A 21953-nucleotide genomic window follows, 5' to 3' on the forward strand; every position below is an offset into this window, starting at 1 on the left:
GTGAGAACTTTGCAGCTCTGCCTGGCTCCCACTTTTAACCGTTTTTCCCGTGCTCTGTCTTGCTAACCCCCGCGGGTGGACTCCCGACCTCCTCGCTGGAAGTGCGAATGATGCCAGGGTTAGTGACTGCTCTGCGGTTCCCCGGAGCTCCTCCTCCGCAGACCGTGACAGTTCGAGGTTGGCAGGCCGGACGGGGGACAGTCCCGGGGGGCGGCCGCGAGGGGCGGCCGCGGAGGGGGCCTGCGGGCGAGGCGCGGGGCGGCGCGGGCCGCTGTCCACAGTGGGAGGTGCTGAAAGCAGGGCGCGGGGGCGGCGCGGCGGCCGGCTCCTGCCCGCGCCCCCCTCCTCGCTCGGCGGCGGCTCCAGCCCTCCCCTCCTCCCGCAGCCATGTTCCACGCGCGAGGAGGGGCGGGGGAAGGGGCGCGGGCAGGGGGATCGGGGCGGAGAGAGCCTCGGGGAAGGAGGGGATGAGAGTTGGGGAGAGCGGCGCGGGGAGGAGGCGGCGGCGGCGGCGGCGGCGAGCGAGGAGCCAGCGCCGGGGCCAGCGGTCCAACTGCCCGGAGCCACCATCATGGTGAAGAGGAAGAGCTCCGAGGGCCAGGAGCAGGACAGCGGCCGTGGCATCCCGCTGCCCATCCAGACCTTCCTGTGGCGCCAAACCAGGTGAGGGGCGCAGGAGGCGCGCGGCGGGCCGGCCGGGGTTGGGGGCGCTCCCGGGGACCGCCCCGGTGCCCACGCCGTGGCCAAGTGCCGCTGCCGCCGAGGCCGCGCCGCTGCCTGCCTGCAAGCTCCCTCTCTCTGGGGCCGAGAAGCATCCCCTCTGCTGCACCCACGGAGAAACACGCATTGCCCAAAAGGAAAAAAAAAAAGAAAGAAATATGTCAGTGAAGTTTGACGACAAGCAGATTGGCAGTTGTCGACTAAATGTATACATTATTTGGGGGATGGCAGTACAGAGCTGAGGGAAGAGGGGGCGGGGAACCAGGGAAGATAATTATGACTGGTTGTGCTCCTGCGTCCAATTCCCCCCCCCCCCCCATCTCCTGCTGTAATTCCAGCCCGGTGACCTGTTGTTTTTCCAGCTCTGGTTTGGCAAATAGCTGCTATTCCCACTTGTTAACCATTTTTGCTCAGGCAATGTACTCTTCTTGGTTAAAGCCAATGAAGAGAATGATTTGGGATGAGATTCTTTCTCCCCCCCGCCCCCCGGCCCCACGACCCCTTTCAAAGGTCTGAAACCTGTTTCAATAAACGGAAAACAAAATCTCCATTATTATTAATAATTATTGTTATTGCTACTCCTCTCTCGACATTTTATAAAATAATCAGAAAATAATTTAGATTATGGAAATCATGACCCATGAGCCATGTTTCTTTTATTTTTTTTTGGTTTGGTTTGTTTTTAGTTTTTAATAGGATTGTACACTTGAGTAATGCACCACTTCTGACGGCTGGTGATTTGGAACCTGATTAAGAACAAAGTCTTAATCTCTCTCATATATGTACTAACTAGCAAATGTAAAAGCAAATCTCATCAGCTGATCAGCAGCAGCTGGTAAACAAGCTCTAGGGAGGCATGCAATTTGAGTTGAAATTGAAAAATAATATGTCTCACGGATGTTCTAATGATTCTTCTATGTTTAAAACGAATATCCCTTTTTTTCATTTCAGTGCATTTTTGAGGCCTAAACTTGGGAAGCAATATGAAGCCTCTTGTGTGGTATGTGATTTTCACCATTTAATCATTACTACCGTATCTAGTGTGGTAATTCAATTTTGTTGAACCCAAAGAAAGTCATTAAATTATACTAACTACATATATCAAGTCACTAGACACATATCATTAAGAGACTATGTTTCAAGCACAGTTCTAGATGATAGGGTAAAAACAATAAAATGTTATAGCATATAGGTTCCCAAGTTTATTTGACGTGCTGTGTTTTTTCAGATAAAACAGTGTCCACTTGGAAATCTTTCTTTAAGTGAAAAAAACAGAAAGTCAGGAAGAACCTCTTAATTGCAAATAAGGCTTCTCCTGATCCCTCTGGATTGTACCTGCTGTCCACAATCTGGAGCAATGTGGTAAATGATGGGAAGTTGTTAAAGAGTTTGCAGTCTTTAGGAGGAAGACTGGCAACATATAAATAAAATTCTCAGCAAGCTAAAAGTGGTTTCTTAAAATGGAGAAAATTAAGCAAGAAAGGAGATGAAGGAGCAGTAGGGGAGAGGATCATTTTCATAGTAATGGGTGTGATATGATTTGCTTACTAATGTGACCCTTGGTGGAAGCTTGAACAGAAAGTGGAACTGTGGAGGGGAAAGCAGAATGAACAGCAAATCTAAGGAACTTCTGCTCAGATTGGGGAGAGATAGCAAAGTGGAGACGGTAGAGAGGTAACAGAGAACCTGTCGGTGGGGGGACTTGCAGGATGAGTATAACAAGTAAAATCATTAATCAAAAAATCAACACTGCTGCTTAGTGGGAGTTCATAAGGTAGGTCCCATGAACGCAAGTCCGAAAGTGGTACAAAATGAAACTACTGACATGGATACATACAAAACAGACTATTGTCTTTCGCTTCAAAAGTAACCCCATATCCCTACAGGTTCCTATTTTACAAATTAAGAACAGATAATATGAAATCATAAAAATATCAAAATGGGATTTTCAAAGACTTTGTTCATAATTGGAAGTCACATAAAGCTCTTTGCATTTTGTATGTTATAACCTTAAAGTGGATGACTACTTACTTCTATATTACCATAGATGTTTGTCAATGACTCTCCCTTTATTTCTCCCTGAAGTTTGTTTTATGTTTCTCCTGCTCTTTAAAATTATGAAAAGATATCTTAGAAATCTATCTCTAATATAAACTTTTCAGTGGAATTTGTTGTGGTTAGCTCAAGTTAGAGTAATTTAACACAGAACATATCTGAGTCTTTCTTAACTGTCATGCCTATAATTACACTAGCCTAAAAGAAACCTAACAGAATTTTCTCTGTTCTTGGCAAAGATATGCCTGACATTTTTTGAATGTAGTCACACTATCAAGAAAATGACATTGCATTCATAGCTAGCTGGCTATCTGGAAAATAATTAGAAACTATTTCTGGGGCTTTTTTTGTATTCTTTATAACTATAAAAAGTTATATTAGTAGCATTTAAGAAGAAATGACATTGGCTAGAGACACAGTATAGTGAGTAAGGTGCTTGCCTTGCATGCAGCCCAACCTGGGTTTGATTCCCAGCGCTGAATATGGTCCTATAAGTACTGCCAAGAGTGGTCCCTAAGCACAGAGCCCATAGTAATCCATGAGCGCCAAAAAGTGTGGCTCCAAAATAAAAAGAATGTAAAACAGCTGCCCTTGCAAAGAAGAAATGGCATTACTTAGTTCCGTAAGGTGAGAAAATATATATAATTTTCTGAAATGCATTCATTTTTGGCTTTGAGGTTACACTTGGCAGTGCATAGTGCTTACTCCTGGCTCTGAGCTCAGGATCCACTTCCTGTGGTGCTCAGGAGACCATGATGAAGTGCTGGGAATTGAAGTCAGGTGGACCACATCAAGGCAAACATCCTACCTGCTGTACTGTTGCTCTTGCCCCAAGACAAGACAATTTATAATCTGTTAATTCAAACTTGTTTACTCCTTAATGAATACTTAGAGCTCCCAGTGTTAAATAATTTTAAAGTATTTTTGTCTGCCTTTATTCTGTTAATAAAAAACAAAAAAGACTCTGATTATACTCCTTACCAAAATCTCAGCATGCCTTTCATCATAAAAGTGAATTATTTTCCTTTTTTTGAATCAAAAAGTAATTTTTCCTTTGGAAATCTCTGTTCTAACATATTATTTTAAATTCCAATAATACCAAAGTACAGCTTGAACACTCTTGACTGTATCACCACAACTATATAGGTAACTTTCACAATTTTCTTGCTCACTTAAGGATCCATATGGCAGCCAGGTTCTATTCATACAAGTTAAATGTTTATAAAATATATTATAGTATTTTATTTGTAGCTATGTTTTCCAAAGATATAGCTTTATATATATATATGTCCTGCCATCAAAAAAGAGAGATAAGAATTATAGAAATGATCCATAAAAGTATGAGACTAATCCCCTAGAACAGTAGAAATGAAGACCAAGAGGATTGGTTCATGGTTGGAATCCTGCCACAAGTGCTGAGAGAAAAGGCATTTGCGATAGTGAAGGAACCACTATGACAATGACAGTTGGAAATGATCACTCTGGATAAGAACTATGGGCTGAAAATAGGTAAAGGAATAAACAGGATAACCTATCATATCTGTATGGCAAACCATAATGCCCAGAAGGAGAGAAAGAGAGAGAGGGAGTGAGAGAGATATAGACAGACAGACTAACTGACAAACACAGAGACACAGAGAGAGAGAGAGAGAGACAGACAGACAGGCAGGCAGACAGACAGGCAGACAGACAGACACACAAAGGGAAAAAAAAAACCAGGAAAGTGCCTGCCATAGAGCCAGGCTTTGTTTGTGTAAGTTTGTGTGTGTGTGTGTGTGGGGGTGGGCTAGGGAGGAGGGAAACCGGAGACATTGGTGGTGGGAAAAGTACACAGGTGGAGGGATGGGTGTTGGAACATTGTATGACTGAAACCCGACTCTGAACAGCTTTGTAACTGTGTATCTCACAGTGATCCCATTTTTAAAAAAAAAGAAAGAGAGAGGAGAGAACTGAGTAGTTAAACTTGTTTTGTCTTGCATCACTTATGGAAAGTATCCTTGGCTAGGTCAGAATATGTTTTAAAAATAAAAAAACAAAAAATGGCTTATTGACTTGTCTTCTTTTACCTTTATTTTTCTTTATCAAGCATATTTATAAAGCATCTTTATGGTTTCATGCAATAGTAAGAAATGTATTATACCAGGTCATATAAAATAACTTGAAGAGTCCAAAGTCAGATTTTTTAAAAGAATAATGTCTTTTTTTGACACATGTTGAACAGCAACATAAATTCTATTCCTCAAGAGGCTTTCATAAAACATTTTACTTTCATCTGTAATTGTAAGCACCCCATTGAATGAATCAGCAGCATTTTATAAAACAATTCTTAAATTTTCATGAATTAATGTTGTTGTCCTTTTGTTAGAGGAAGTTTATTTTATTTTATTTATTTATTTATTTATTTATTTTGCTTTTTGGGTCACACCTGGCGATGCACAGGGGTTATTCCTGGCTCTGCACTCAGGAATTACCCCTGGCCATGCTCAGGGGACCATATGGGATGCTGGGATTTGAACCCGGGTCGGCCTAGTGCAAGGCAAATGCCCTACCCGCTGTGCTATCTCTCCCGCCCCAGAGGAAGTTTATTTTAGATGAAATAAAAATTGTGCATACCTTTATACCCTATACTTTAGATTAAACATATGAAAATGGCTAGATAATTATCATTGACTTATTGTTTGTCAACATATAAAATGAAAGAATATAAGTGCACTGTAGAGAATGACCCAGTAGTTTGTGTTTTTAATTATATGTCCGTTTTTCCTGCTAACCTAAATCTTCAATTCCTTATGTTATTTTTTTTCCCTTTGGTTGTCTACAGTCTTTTGAACGTGTGTTGGTAGAAAACAAGCTGCACGGCCTCTCTCCAGCCCTCTCTGAAGCCATCCAGAGCATTTCCAGATGGGAGCTGGTGCAAGCTGCTTTGCCTCACGTCCTCCACTGCACTGCTACACTGCTCTCAAACAGAAACAAGCTAGGTTGGTGCTTCTTTAGTGAAGACAATTGTCCTTTGTGTTCAGCATTCATAATAACAACATCTATTGGATAATTACTGTTTCCCAGGCACTGTGCACACATTTTCTTTTAATGCTCACAGAACCCCTTTTTTCTTTTAATGCTTATAGAACACCATGTGAGATGGCGCCATTATTATCTTTATTTTATCCTTAACTGTCTTATTTAAATATTTAATTTTACAAGTACGTGTAAATTAAAGGCATGGGAAAGGGCTTTTTGTCATCACTTTTATTCAAAGAAATACTGATTTTGAGATTTTACTATAATATCAAGGGACTGGAGAGATAGCACAGCGGGTAGGTGTTTGTCTTGCATGCAGCCGACCCAGGTTCGATATCTCTGCCCCTCTCGGAGAGCCCGGCAAGCTACCGAGAGTATCCTGCCCACACGGCAGAGCCTGGCAAATTCCCCATGGCATATTTTATATGCCAAAACCAGTAAAAACAAGTTTCACAGTGGAGACATTACTGGTGCCCACTTGAGCAAATCGATGAACAATGGGATGATAGTCTACAGTGCAACAAGTATGTGTGAATATATTCTCCTTTTGAACATTAAAATATTATAGACAAGCTAAACATAGTTAAAGTTTTCTCCTTTGCCGTCCCAATTTCTAAAGCATTCACCTGCACTTTATTGTACTTGGTATGTCTTGCATATACGTGGAATTTTTCTTTTTTAGGTTATTTTTCAGGTTGCTTTCATCACATGTCAAAATTTTCTAGTCATCTACTCCATGTTAGTGAACATGCTCTCCTTCATTTGGTTGCCCCCCCCGCCCTTCCCTTTGCCCCAGTCATTTGGGTCTCCACTCAAACATTGTGTTACCAAGAGGATTTTTCTGATGGCTCTTAAGCAGAGTAGTTCTCTTCTCAGGATATACCTTAATCACTGTTACCTAATTGCAAATATATGTTGATATCTGACTTAAAAAGTATGATGCATATAAGATATCCTAGTACAGCATGATACTCTGTAGGAGCTGCAGCCAGTTATAAAGATCCCAAGCAAGAATGAACCTTTTTTGCAGTTATGAGACACAGAGAAAAATGCTTTTGTCTTTCAGCAAAAAAAAAAAAAATCTATGAGCAAAAGCCAAGTGTTCATCCAAGATTGAATGTTCATATCTACTGTTCTGGTCACAGCGTTCGTTCTAACTTTGCTGTGTGATTGTCCCCATGCAGGCCACCAGGATAAATTAGGTGTCGCTGAAACAAAGCTCCTTCACACCCTCCACTGGATGCTCTTGGAAGCCCCCCAAGACTGCAACAGTGAGCGGTTTGGGGGCCCAGACCGAGGCTCGAGCTGGGGTGGCAGCAGTAGTGCTTTCATCCACCAGGTTGAAAACCAGGGCTCTCCCGTGCAGCCTTGCCAAAGCAGCTCCAATGATGAAGAAGAAAACAGCCGAAGAAAGATCTTCCAGAATTCAATGGCTACTGTGGAGCTCTTTGTGTTTCTGTTTGCTCCTCTGGTGCACAGGATCAAGGTAAGCAGAAACCTGGTTGTTAGTGCTGAGGTAGGAGAGAAGTGAGATGAGGGTGGGAAGCCTCAAGTGGTTTCCCATGGTTGGTTGTCTGTGTTTTCTCGGATCTGATTGCAAACCAAGATGTAAACAGCGTTATTTCTACACTTATTTTCTACACTTCCTTTGGTTTGTTTTTGGGTCACACCCACAGTGCTCAGGGGTTACTCCTGTCTCTGCACTCAGGAATCACTCCTGGAGAGCCCAGTGAGTGGTATGGGGTACTGGGAATTGAACCTAAGTCGGCTACATGCAAGGTAAGCACCTTACCCTTCTTTTCTCATAGTTTACACATTATTTTAACTAAAATACTCAACTCTACATTTAAGTTAGCTATGTAAAAAATTCCAGTTGTTTATAAGTCTGCCCCAAGATGCTGTCCAATGCATCAAGCATAACACATCAAGGTAAGCACCACTGAGGGTTTAAGTTCTTCTTTTGAATTATAAATAGCAAATCCCTGTTTATACTCCCAATAATACCATCAAGAAAGATTTTCATAAGTTAAAGACTTTTAAAATTATATGTTATCTTTGCTAAATTAAAAAATATATGTGGAGGGGGGAGGGAGTATAAAACCCAGAGATTAGTATTTCTCACACTTGACCCTGTTGGCCTTTGTTACTGGGTACTGAGTTGTGTTGTAGGATGTTAGTAGTATCTTTTTACTATCTACTAGGTGTCAATAACATCTGACTGTATCAACAATAAATGATTACAGACTTTGTCAAATTTCCTCAATAGGTAGAGAGAAGATGTTTATCTCCCCCTATTGAGGACCACTGCCTTTGATTTTCCAATTGCCTGCTGGTTGTCAGATCCTGTTTAACTGTAGCTTCCTTTTCTGTCTATACTGTAATCTTGTAAAGTGCACCTCTCGGGTAGTACTGGTAAATGTCATTTTCTCCTTATTGCTTCTTTGCGTTCCTCCTTTAAATCTCCAAGAAGATCAAAACAACCTTTCCAATCTCCTTTAAATCTCAAAGAAGATCAAGACAACCTATCCCTGTCCAGAGACATACAGATATACAGGCTCCTGGGGAAATTGCACACAACCATGCAGTGTATTAGGATAAGTCTCGGAATAGAGCTCAGTGACAATACTCATGTGTGAAAGACCCTGGGTTCTATCCCTGTCTCTGAATAAAAGAGAAACCCAGAACATCCAGACTGGTTTGTCTACAAAATTAGGATCATTATACCAGTGTGTGCCCTACATATCAGTCTTTTCTTGCCTTTACTCAATGGAGCTGATACTTAGTGGTCACACAGTCAGTATTTTATATTAAGGCTCAATTGCTGATGCTGCTAAAGGCATGGGAGTGTTTGAGACCCAGTAAATACACGGTCTCATGATTCTCTTTTCTCCTCATCTTTTTTATACTTGTGCTGTTCTCCCCTATTGTAGTTTTCACATAACATTTCTAATCTGTGCTGCCACAAGCAAGGAGGTAGCTTTGTCTTCATTTTTTCCCAAGAGGAATTGAAAGCTAGAGAGGAAATAAACTCATACATAATTGTGGCAGGATTCAAATTAAATTCCATCTGCTTCCTTCAAAACTAATTTCCCCATTTCTGGAACTGTTTTCACTAAGGTGATGAATAATCTCTGAGCTGTGGAACCTTTTATTTTTCAGTCCACATTTCACTAAACACATGATGTATTTGAAACTACCCCAAGTCCTTCTTGACATTTTCTGGTCCTTTGGTGACAACACATGCTGCCATTCTCTTTGCATCCTCTGTGACTCGTTTCTCTTCCATTTTTTCTGCGAGTTGGTCTTTCCTGGCTGCTTGAACATTGCAGTTCTTCACAGTTGCATCCTGGGCATTTTGCTTTTTTCACTTCATCTTCTCTTTGGAAGATTCTCTATCCTTTCATTTATTTGCCATTTGTGTCTTATAGGCTAATGTCCATTTGTTTATAATTTGTGTCTTATAGGCGACATAGGCTAATTCTATCTTTAAATTCGAATCCTGGTGGTAGGGGTTGTGTGGTGATACATATTTGAAAAGGAGAGCATACAACATATACAATGTTGCAAATGAATGATAATTTTGAACTATATTTCCTCTTCTAGTTTTAAAATCATATTGCCCTCTACCTTCTCCTAAATGGTGATACATTAGCATTTCAAATTGCCCTAGAATGGATCTTTGTCCCCACATTATATATCTTATGTAATAAAACCATTCACATAAAGCTGAAAATTCCAAGTTCTTTCACTAGATCCTTCATCCCTGAACATTTGACTAACCAAAGAATCTTCAATTTGTCTCCCATTTTTCAAATTTGCTACAACTTCTTGCCCACTTAAGATGTGTCACATCTTGGGGCTGGAGTGATAGCACAACCGGTAGGGCATTTTTGCCTTGCACTCGACAAACCCGGGTTTGATTCCCAGCATCCCATATGGTCCCTCGAGCACCGCCAGAAGTAATTCCTGAGTGCAAAGCCAGGAGTAACCCCTGAGCATCTTTTTGGGGGTACCCAAAAAGAAAAAAGAAAAAAAAGAAAAAAAAAGAAAGATGTGTCACATCTGCCCTTCTACCTAGAAATTTTGTACTTATTCTCTCTGGCTTTATTCAAGTTTCATCCTCATTAATCCCCTATTTCTAGAGCATGATAGTCATATTTTATTACTATTTTTAAAAACAAATTTATCATTTTATTGTATGTTTGTACCTACCACCAGGTATACAAACAAACCAGATTCTGTTTGTTTTAAACATAGAAATTATCGTCATGTCCTAGGTAACTAACATAGTGGCAGTATTTGATAGGTATTTAATTAAGATTTATTCTATTTTTATTTTTAAACCACTTTTATTTAGGTACTGGGTTTTTCAATGTCATTACACATAATTTTTATTTACATGCCACTCAGACACTTGCTCAATACTGGTGATCCCCCATTGTCTTAAGTACCCCCTTCTCAGTGCTCACCACATAGGCTCAGTTCTACTGACAAAGTTTTAGTTCTGATGACTTTGACCATTTGCTGTTTCCTTACTATATATTTTTTAATCTCATATTTGGGATAGGTAATTTTTTTGTTGTTGTTGTGGAGGTGATGACACCTACATACACATAGGCGAATCAAGCTAAATTCCTAGAATTCCACAAAATAGTAAATAAATAAATTGATAAAATATAAAATCCCTTTTCAAAAGCTATATTTTCCACGTTATACATTTTAAAAGTATTATGAATAATTCTGTGCTAATAAATTTTAAGATTGACTTGTTTACATGAAAGATAAATTCAACAAATGTAAAATTGAAGACAAGGAAAATTTAAGGGGAGAATCTGAATATGCCTATAGAAGTATAAAAGTGTATTTGATTCTAAGGGTGTGTTTGTTTTACACTAGAAAATATTTAGTAGATACACTTAAGTTTCTGCATTAATAAGAAAAGCAATTTAGTAAAGTGTCTATGAAAATGTCTTTGTAAAATAAAAACATTTGATCAGATATATAACATTCAATATAAATGAAATGTTAATTTGTTATTGCAAATGGATTTTGTATACAAAATAGGAGTAAACAGACTTTTCTTACTCTAGTGGAGAGCAGCCCTAACATAATGAGTGAATGCTATACTCAGTGCCAAGTGCTGAGTCGTGTGTCTTGCCTCTTAAAAAAGTTCCTTTAGGTCAAGACAAATGGACCATGGTTGGAAGACTGCCTCAAGGGCTGGGGCAGAGGGCAGTCAGGATAGAGAAGCAATCATTATGTCAATGATGGTTGGATGGGACCACTCAGGATGGGAGATGTGTGCTGAAAGTGGGTAAAGGACCAAAAATGATGGCCTCTCAGTATCTGTAATTGCAAATCATAATGCACAAAAGGAGAGAGAGAGAATGAGAGAGAAATAGAGAGAGAAAAAGAAAGAGAGAAAGAGAGAAAAAGAAAAGTGCCTGCCATACTGCCACAGAGGCAGACTGTGGGGGTGGCCAAGAGGGGGGGGTGACAAGAGGGGTGTGGGGAATATTGGTGGAGGGAAATGTACACTGGTGGAGGGATGGATGTTGGAACATTGTGTGACTGAAACTCATCATGAAAGCTTTGTAACTGTATCTCATGGTGATTCAGAAAGAAAAAAGGGGGGGAAAGTTCCTTTAATGCTTCTTGCAAGACTAGTTTCAAGGCTATGGATTTCTAGGCAGTTGCCTGGCCCTGAAGCTCTGAATTGTTTTTTCATATCTGAATGATAATCTAGGTGGACAGGGTATTCTTGGTGATGTCTTCAGCTCATCCAGTTTTGTACTACATCCATCCCTCTATTCTCTTCTGGTTCATAGAGTCTCATTTTGATAGATCTGCTATGAATTTTTTGGCTTTCCTCCATGTGTAAGTTCCTTCTTGTATTTTGCTGCTTTTAATATTTGGTCTCTGTCTTTTGTCATTTTAAGTGCAGCATGCCTTTGAGTTTTTCTATTTGAGTCCATTTTTTTTTTATTTGGAATCTTTGGGCCTCATGGGTCTGGGTGCCTGTATTCATCAACTTTGGAATTCTGATTCCAAAGTTCTTCCATAAATTCCATAAATTCTTATCTATAATTTCTTCATTAAATTTGGCTCCTCTTCTTCATGAATTCTGATGAACTCTTACATTGTTCCTCTTATCCAGTAGTTTCTGTGGCAGGCTGTTTAATTCTTTAACAACTATTTTTCTCCTCTGTTGTTATCTACTGATTTCCTCTATCTTATCTAGAGCACTTTTCTCTTTTCCTCAGCTGCTGTTAATCTGCTTGTTGGAACTTCTATTGAGTTTTTATAATATCACTTACCATACTTCTCATTTTTTCAAAAGCATTCATATTTTCCTGTGCCTTGCTGACTACCTGTGCCATCATTTCTTTGAGGTTATTAAGCATCTTTAAAATGGTGTCAATAAAGTCATTGTCTGAGCATCTGCTGAGCTAGTGGAGCCTCCTGTGTTATTGTTTTTGCTCGTTGAGGTGGGTGGGCTTCATAAATGTTTCCAACACAATTTTTGCTGTGATCTTGCTGTGTTGAAGATAAACGTTTGTAATTATTCCTCCTGAGACTCTCTGAGGAATTAGGCTGAGAATTGCTCTTCTTCTTCGCTGCCCATCTTTACCCAGTGCTGGGGTATATTACAGTAAACAGTGTGAATTTGATAATGAGCAGCCAGGAGATGTTGCACTGGGCCCATTGTTATGACAAACATGGAGGTTGCTGATCCTAGCTGGTGGGGAGGGATAGCTGCTTGCCACCATTCTAAAAAGGCCTCAAATTGTCAGAGTTTCAAGAGCTGTGGAGATGAGTCTATAGAAATGACAAGGGTTGGGTGTGTAGGCTCTTTTTCTGTGTATTGCCTGTCCCTGAAGCTCTGAATTGTTCCTTCATATCTGAATAATAACCTAGGTGAATACTAGATGAACTCACTGATCCGTGGCATGTAGAGTAACAGAACAAGGGAATAGACACTATTAAATGCAGGCAAACTCTTAGCCTTCAAATACTAAGATTATCTAGTTATTGGATACTCTCCCCTTAACTTTACATATTTCTTGGGTTTTTTCCCATTGGCATTTTATTTTTTAATGAATCATTGTGGGGTACAGTTACAGACTTACAGATTTTCGTGCTTACGTTTCAGTCATACAATGACCGAGTGTCATTTCCTCCACCAGTGCCCAGTTTCCACCATCAGTGTTCCCAGTATCCCTCCCATTCCTCCCCCATTCCTCCCTCCCCACTCTGCCTCTGTAACAGGCACATTCCCTTTTACTCTCTCTCTCCTTTAGGGTGTTGTAGTATGCAATGCAAGTATTGAATGGCCAACATATTCAGTCTATAGTCTACTTTCGGCATGCATCTCCCATCTTGAGCGGACCCTCTAAACTTACCCTTTACTTGATGGTCCCTTCTCTATCTGAGCTGTATTTTCCACTAGCATGTGAAGCTGGCTTCCAAATCTTGGAACAAATCTCTCTATCTCTACTATCCTTGGTTGTTAGTCTCCCATTCTGTTGTTTTATAATCCACAGATGAGTACAATTCTTCTATGTCTGTCTCTCTCTTTCTGACTCATTTCACTTAGCATGATACTTTCCATGTTGATCCACTATATGCAAATTTCATGACTTCATCTTTTCTAACAGCTGCATAGTATTCCACTATGTAGATGTACCAAAGTTTCTTTAACCAGTCATCTGTTTTTGGTCACTCTGTTTTTTTCCAGATTTTGGCTATTGTAAACAGTGCTGCAATGAACATACAAGTTCAGATGTCATTTCTACTATATATTTTTTGCATCTTCAGGATATATTCCCAGAAATGGTATTGCTGGGTCAAATGGGAGCTCAATTTCTAATTTTTTAAGAAGCGTCCATACTGGTTTCCAAAAGGGCTGAACCAGTCGACATTCCCACCAGCAGTGAAAGAGAGTCCCTTTCTCCCGACATCCATGCCAACACTGGTTGCTTTTGTTCTTTTGGATGTGGACCAGTCTCTGTGGTGTGATATGATATCTCATTGTTTTTTTGATCTGCATCTCCCTTAATCTCCATTAGTGATGTAGAGCATTTTTTCATGTGCCTTTCTGCCACTTGGATTTCTTCTTTGAGAAAGTTTCTGTTAATTTCATTGCCCCATTTTTGAATGGGGTTAGATGTTTTCTTCTTATAGAGTTCAACCAGTGCCTTGTATATACTTGATATAAACCCCTCATCAGATGGTTATTGGGTGAATATCCTTTCCCATTCTTTAGATTGTCTTTGTATTTTGGTCACAGTTTCTTTTGAGGTACAGAAGCTTCTTAGTTTAAAATAGTTCCATTTGTTTATCTCCATTTTCACTTGCTTGGTTAGTGGCATGTCACCTTTAAAGATACATTTAGCTTCAATGTTGTGGAGGGTTTTGCCAACCTTGTCTTCAATGTACCTAATGGATTCTGGTACCTAATGGATTCTGGTCTTATGTTAAGGTCTTTAATCCATTTTGATCTGACTTTTGTGCATGGCATTAGGTAGAGGTCTGAGCCCATATTTATGTAGCTGTCCAGTTTTGCCAGCACCATTTGTTAAAGAGACTTTCCTTGCTCCACTTCACATGTGTGTAAGGATATCCCACCCTGTTCCATTAGTCTGTGGCTCTGCCTTTGTTCCAATACCATGCTGTTTTAATTATTACCGCTTTGTAGTAGAGTTTGAAGTTGGGACAGTTGATGCTTCCCATCTTCTTTTTCCCAAGAATTGATTTAGCTTTTCGTAGGGGTTTGTTGTTCCATATGAATTTCAGGAGTATTTTTTCCATTTCTTTGGAGAATTGCATGGGTATCCATATAGGGATTGCATTGAATCTGTATAATGCTTTGGGGAGAATTGCCATTTGACAATGTTAATTTTTCCAATTCTTGAGAAGGGGATGTCTTTCCACTTCCTCATTTCTTCTTTTATTTAGTGAAGTAGCATTTTGTAGTTTCTTTGTAAAGGTCCTTTATCTTCTTAATTAAGCTGATTCTGAGGAACTTGATTTTCTGAGGCATGATTGTGAATGGGATTGCTTTTCTCATGTCACTTTCTTCTCTCTTATATTTGAGCATGGGCTTTTGGGTATTGATTTTATAGCCTGCGACTTTACTGTCACTGTCACTGTCATCCCATTGCTCATCAATTTGCTTGAGTGGGCATCAGTAACGTCTCCATTGTGAGACTTATTGTTACTGTTTTTGGCATATCAAATACACACGGGTAGCTTGCCAGGCTCTGCCATGGGAGAGACACTCTTGGTAGCTTGCCAGGCTAATTGAGAGGGACGGAGGAATGGAACCCAGGTTGGCCACATGCAAGACAAACACTTTACCCACTGTGCTATCCTGCGACTTTACTATACAAGTCTATTGTTTCTAGTAGCGCCTTGGTAGAGGCTTTAGGGTTCTATAAATATAGTATCAAATCATCTGCAAATAGTGAGAGCTTGATTTCTTCTTTTTCTATCTGGATTCTCTTAATATATTTTTCTTGCCTAACCGCTATTGCTAGTACTTCCAGTACTATATTGAACAGAAGTGGAGAGGGTGGGGTCCGTGATCTTGGAGGGAAGGCCCTTAGTTTTTCCCCATTGAGGATAATGCTTGCCATAAGTTTGTGGTAGATGGCTTTGACTATCTTGAGGAAAGTTCCTTTAAAACCCATTTTGGTGAGAGTTTTCATCATAAACGGGTGCTGGATCTAGTCAAATTCTTTCTCTGCATCTATTGATATGATCATATGGTTTTTATCTTTTCTTTTGTTGATATGATGGATTATATTGATTGATTTCTGAATGTTAAACCATCCTTGCATCCCTGGGATGAATCTCACTTGATCATGATGTATGCTCTTTTTGATGAGTTGTTGGATTCTATTTGCTAATATTTTGTTGAGGATCTTCGCATCCATCTTCAGCAGGGATATTGGCCTGTAATTTTCTTTTTTGTGGTGTCTTTGTTTGTTTTTAGTATTAAGGAAATATGTGCCTCATAGAAACTGTTTGGAAGACTTTCTGTATCTTCAATTTCCCAGAAAAGCTTGAGAAGAAGTGGCAATAAGTTCTCTTTAAATGTTTGGAAGAAATCACTAGTGAATCCATCTGGACCTGGCCTTTTTTGGGGGGGAAGACTTTTGATTACAGTTTCAATTTGCTAGTAATTGGCCAATTCAGGTATTCCAAATGTTCTTGGTTCAGTCTTGGGAGATTATAGGAATCCAGGAATTTATCCATTTCGTCTAGGTTCTCTTTTTGTGGCACACAGACTTTCAAAGTAGTCTCTGATGATCTTTTTAATTTCTTTGGTTTCTGTTGTGATATCCCCTTTTACATTTTTGATTCGGTTTATTAGGGTTCTCTCACTCTTTCTTTGTGAGTCTTGCTTGTGGTTTATCAATCTTATTTTCTCAAAGAACCAGCTCTTGGTTTCACTGACTTTTTGAATTTTTTTTTTGTTTCCGTGTCATTAATTTCTGCTTTAAGTTTATTATTTCTTTCCTTTGGCCTGGTTTGGGCTTCTTTTCTTGGTCATTTTCTAAGATCTTGAGCTGTGAAGTCAAATTATCTATGTAGTCCCTTTCTTCCTTCCTGAGGAATACTTGCAAAGCTATAAATTTTCCCCTGAATATGGCTTTACCTGCATCTCATAGGTTCCGGTAACTCATGTCTTCATTCTCATTTGTTTCCAGGTATCTTTTGATTCCTTCCTTGCTTTCATTCCTGACCCACTCATTGTTAAACATGGAGCTGTTTAATTTCCAGGTGTTAGATTTGGTTCTCCACATCTGTGTGGTATTCACTTTTATCTTCAGTGCATCGTGGTCTGAAAAGATAGTTGATACAATGCTACCTTCCCAATTCTATTAACCAGCACGTGGTCTTGTGACCCAGAACATGGTCTATTTTGAAAAATGTTCTGTGTGCACTGGAAAATAATTTGTATTCTTTCTTTTTGGGTTGTAAAGCCCTGTATAGATCTATTAGCCCTCTCTTTTCTATTTCTTCCTTTGAAGCCAGTGTTTTCTTGTTCATCTATCCAGAGGTGAGAAGGCAGTATTAAAGTCTCCAACTACTATTGTGTTGCTAGCAATGTCCTCCTTAAAATCTGTTAGCAGTTGTTTTAAGTATTTATCTGGGTGCATATATGTTTAGGAGTGTGATTTCTTCCTTCTGTACATATCCCTTGATTAATAAAAAATGGCCTTCGCTGTTCCTTCTGATCTTTCTTAACCTAAAATCTATGTTGTTGGATACTAATAAGGCCACCCTGGATTTTTTGAGGGAGTTGTTTTCTTGCAGGATTGTTTTTCATCTTTTGGCTTTGAGTCTGTGTTTGCTCTTACTGTTCAGATGTGTTTCTTGTAGGCAGCAGAAGGTTGAGTTCAGTTTCTGAATCCATTTTGCCACTCTGTGTCTCTTAACTGATGCATTTGGACCATTGACATTGAGTGAGAATATTGTCATGGGGATTTGTGCCATCTTTTAGTAGGGGTTTGTTGTGCATGTAAGGGTTCTTCTTGTCTTACCGTAGCCCCTTTAATCCTTCTTTTCAGTTTGGTTTTGAGTTTATGAAGTTCCTGAGCTGTTGTTTATCCGAAAAATAGTGTATCATTCCTTTAAGTTTGAGTGAGAGTTTAGCTAGATAAAGTATTCTTGGTGAAGTGTTCATTTCATTGAGCTTTTTTTTTTACTATATCCCACCATTATCTTGGCTTAGAGGGTTTCTTCTGATAGGTCTGCTATAAATCTAAGGGGTGCTCCTTTGTATGTGATTTCTCTCTTTGACCTTGATGCTTGCAGTATTGTGTCTCTATCCATGGCATCCATCATTCTGACTATGATATGTTTTGGAGTCTTTTTATTAGGGTCTCTTTTAGCTGGCACCCTAGGATCTGGATGTCTGCATTTTTCAGCTCTGAGAACTTTTCAGTAATGATTTTTTAACTGTGGCTTTTTTCACTGGGGCTGTCTCTTGTCCTTCTGGTACTCCGATGATTCTTATGTTGTTCCTTTTGGAATCATCCCCTAGGTTTCTGATTCACCCTAGAGCCCTTTTGAGGTTTTCTCCCATTGTTTGTTGTTGCCTGTAAGCTTCCTACAGCTCATCTTCAAGCTCACTGATTCTGTCTTAGACTGTAACCATTCTACTGTTGAGGGAACCTGCTGAGTTTTTTTTATTTCATCTACCAAATCCTTTATTTCTGACACTTCTGTTTTTAGCTTTATTTCTGCCCTCACTTCTTCCTGTATTTTGTTAGCTGTCTATTCCACTGTTTCTGTCATGTCCTCCTTTAATTTACTGGATTTTCTGTTCCACCATTTCTTTGAGTTGATTGAACATCCTCAACATTTCATCTCTGAATTCTTTGTCTGAGAGATTCTATTTGTGGAAGTTTCCTGATGAGTCTTCAGGGCTCTTTTCTTTATCCACTCCTCATGGAGGGGGTGAGGGATGTGCGCTGTTCCTTCATGTTGCTGTGGTAGTATGGAGGTGAGTCCCTTCAGTTCATTATCAGTGACCAAGTCTCGCTTCAAGGGAGGATTCTAGATGGGCTTGGTCGATGATGGACTTTTTCCCCTCCCTTTCAGAGTACTACTTCTTTGGTGGTCCTCTGTGCCTTACGTGGTGTCACTAGTGTGGCTTCAGGAGATGCGTTCTTTTTCTTTGGGATTGTTCAATTCTTTGTGTTCACTTTTATTTTGGTGTTCTGAGGGAATATTTTGATTGGATAGGCTACTAGTAGGCTGGAGTGATAGCACAGCGGTAGGGCGTTCGCCTTTCTCGCGGCCAACCTGTGTTCGATTCCTCCGCCCCTCTTGGAGAGCCCAGCAAGCTACCGAGAGTATCTTGCCCACACAGCAGAGCCTGGCAAGCTACCCGTGGCGTATTGGATATGCCAAAAACAGTGACAATAAGTCTTTCAACGAGAGACGTTACTGGTGCCCGCTCGAACAAATCAATGAGCGATGGGATGACAGTGACAGGCTACTGGACTATTGGCCTAATGTGATTGGGATAGCCAGAATGTTATCTTCAGAATTAGATAATGGTGGTTGAGCTGTGAGTGCAAAATGCTGGGAGAGGAGCTGCAGCCCCAATGGCCATGCCCACCAGTCACTTTACCTGTGCAGGAAGTGTGGGTAGCTTCAGTGCCAATGCAGAGGCTTGGTGATCACTTCTGATGTTCCTGGGGATGGCAGGGTTTCTTCCAGTCAGGCACTCTCTCGGGGCCTCGGGTCCGGTCGCCAGGTCAGCTACCAGCTGCTTTACCAGTTCAGGAAGAGGTGGGTTGCCTCAGTACCAGCACAGTCTCCCCTTAACTTTAGTCCTGTCTGTCAAACAGTTTATTAATCTATCTAAATGTATAATGACACTTCAAACTTTATATCCCCCATTTCTCTCCTTCATCTTGCCCATCTTAATCACTAAGAAGCAAGTGTAATGTCACAGGGCTAGAGCAATAGTACAGAGGATAGGGCATTTGCCTTGCAAGCAGCGGACCAGGTTCAATTCATGACATCCCATATGGTCCCCCAAGCAGTGTCAGGAATAATTCCTGAGTGCAGAGCCAGGAGTAATCCTTGAGCATCACACAGTGTGGTCCAAAACAATAACAAAAAACATTAAAATGTAATCTTACAATGTCCTATACTTGTATGTACATACCACACTGTTAAGTTTTAAACATATATGTTTCCTAAAAATTTCATAAAAATTAAGCAGAGAATAAGCTCTGTGGAAGAAACCTTAAATTATAGATAAATTGAATGTTTATGGATGATAAAGCCAGCTCAATTTTACAAGTATTTGTTTAATATCTCTTCTGCTCCTGACCCCTTATGCTCTATTAAGTATGTGATGATTCCAGCAGCTATAAGGAGGCAGGTTGCCTAACATGTCTTTGCTTTCAAGGAACCAAACATTGTTAAGAAGGCAACTATATTTGATACGCTACAAAATCCAAAATATATGCTCCTAATTCCTTGAAAAGCAAGGACAAGAGATAGACTGATGAATAGAAAATTAAAGCAATTTTTATTTGAGGATATTGCATTAAGACAGAAAAAATGATTATGCAATTAATCAAATAAAAGAGACAATAATGGGATTGGAGTGATAATATAACAGGTAGGGCATTTGCTTTGCACACAGTGGACCCAGGTTCAATCCCTGTCATCCCATATAGTTCCCCAAGCACTGCCAGAAGTAATTGCAGAGTCAGGACTAACCCCTGAGCATCTATGGGTGTGGACCCCTCCAGACCCCCCAAAAAGGGATAATAATAATAACCACAAGCAGAGTGATTTTCTTTGTTTTTTATTTATTTTTTAAATTTATTTATTAGTGAGTCACAGTGAGGGTACAGTTACAGATTTATACATTTTCGTGCTCATGTTTCCCTCATACAAAGTTCAAAAACCCATCCCTTCACCAGCGCCCATTCTCCACCACAAATAAACCCAACATCCCTCCCACCCCCCCCAATCCCATCTCCCCCCACCCCCCCACCTGCCACTGTGGCAGGGTATTCCCTTTCGTTCTCTCTCTCTAATTAGGTGTTGTGGTTTGCAATAAAGGTGTTGAGTGGCCATTGTGTTCAGACTCTAGTCTACATTCAGCACGCTTCACCCTTCCCCCGCGTGGCCTCCAACCACATTTAAGCAGAGTGATTTTCAAACCATCTTGAAATAAAAAAAAATGATCACTACTATCACAAAATGGTAAATGTGTGTTTTGTGCTTTGCCTGAAGTTGCATTTTAATTGATAATTTTGCTCAAAGCAGACCACCATGAATGCCATAGTAATTCTGGTCCTAGAAACATTGGTTTATTGGTTTATTCTAGAAAAATGAATTTGAGTGATGAAAGAAGGTATGCAAGAGAGCAGTCCATTTTAAAATAATCTTGTCAGTGTTATTAATCCTTGCCGTGACCTTTCCCGTTTAACCAGTTCTTAGACATCAACTACTAGATGTATGTCTGTTCTCTCTGTAGGAATCTGATCTCACATTTCGGCTAGCCAGTGGGCTTGTAATATGGCAACCCATGTGGGAGCACAGACAGCCCGAAGTCTCTGGCTTCACAGCACTGGTGAAGCCCATCAGGAACATCATTACAGGTTAGTCACTTGGACACAATGGGATAGTTTTAGCTGATTCCCTCACATGCAGGAATGAGGGTTGTGGGATGATTGCTCATAAGGAGCAAAAAGGAAGAACATTTATGCATGGAGTTACCTACGTGTCCTTGGGCTCATTCACATGAAAAGGAATGCCAATCCAGTGATACATGTCTTATGTTGTATTACTGGATAAACCATTTTAAACTTCTGGACACTTAGTTCCTCATCTGTAAAATGGGAGTTCAAATTTAACTTCATTTGTCCAGGTATACTTCACTTTTCACCTATGTGAGTACCCTTTTTTGCCAACCAAAAGAATTCTGATGTGCAAACTTGCTTTCATGAAGCAAAAGATGGAAAGTGAAATAGCTTTCACTGTTTGTTTTGCAGTGATCATGGTAGAGGCAGGTTCTCCTGAGTAGCTTACTATGATATTAAAGTATAGACCTTGGAACCAGGCTATCCAAGCTGGAATAGTCAAGTAAGGGTCAAGTGACCTTGAGCCAGAAAGATCACACACTTGTAGGGTACTTGTCTTACACAAAGCTGAATGGGGGTAGATCCCCAGCACCACTTATGTTCCCCCCAAGCTCCATCAGGAGTAGTCCAGAGCACAGAGCCAGGAGTAAGCCCTGAGCACCACCAGGTGTGGCCACAAAACAGAACAAACCAAAAACAAATCTATGCCTTTATTCTTATCTGTAAAATAGGCATAATAATATACTGATTATTGTAAGGGTTAACTAAGTTGTTATATATAAAACATTTATACCAGAATTTGGGCAGGTATTAGATAATATGTAGATGTCAATCAATTTTTGGGTCATCAGCTTTTTTGAAAAATAAATGAAAATTTTATTCTTTAATTAGCATTTTTGTTTTCAAAAGTTTTGCCATAGGTACTAAAATGGGTCTTAAAATGTGTACACAGATTAGTTGAACACAATACTTAATCACCAGTTAATCCAACTAGCAAATAATTTAAAAGCAATATAAACCTTCTATGGTTGC

The 21953-nt window shown here is 40.0% G+C and overlaps 1 protein-coding gene across 10 annotated transcripts in view; it reads left to right on the forward strand.

Annotated features, from left to right (window-relative positions):
* The first annotated feature begins 425 nt into the window (after nt 1-425).
* The window catches only part of UNC80 (unc-80 homolog, NALCN channel complex subunit), a 253774-nt gene continuing 232246 nt past the window's right edge, over nt 426-21953 (forward strand). For all 10 annotated transcript variants that reach the window (XM_055123362.1, XM_055123368.1, XM_055123366.1 and 7 more), the window contains exons 1-5: nt 426-663; nt 1672-1720; nt 5597-5753; nt 6978-7279; nt 20816-20939. In XM_055123362.1, coding sequence (XP_054979337.1) covers nt 572-663; nt 1672-1720; nt 5597-5753; nt 6978-7279; nt 20816-20939 — 724 coding nt within the window. In that variant the 5' untranslated portion in view covers nt 426-571. The remainder of the gene's footprint in view (nt 664-1671; nt 1721-5596; nt 5754-6977; nt 7280-20815; nt 20940-21953) is intronic.

Source organism: Sorex araneus, chromosome X, assembly GCF_027595985.1.
Source record: "Sorex araneus isolate mSorAra2 chromosome X, mSorAra2.pri, whole genome shotgun sequence".
In the NCBI taxonomy this organism is placed as follows: domain Eukaryota; kingdom Metazoa; phylum Chordata; class Mammalia; order Eulipotyphla; family Soricidae; genus Sorex; species Sorex araneus.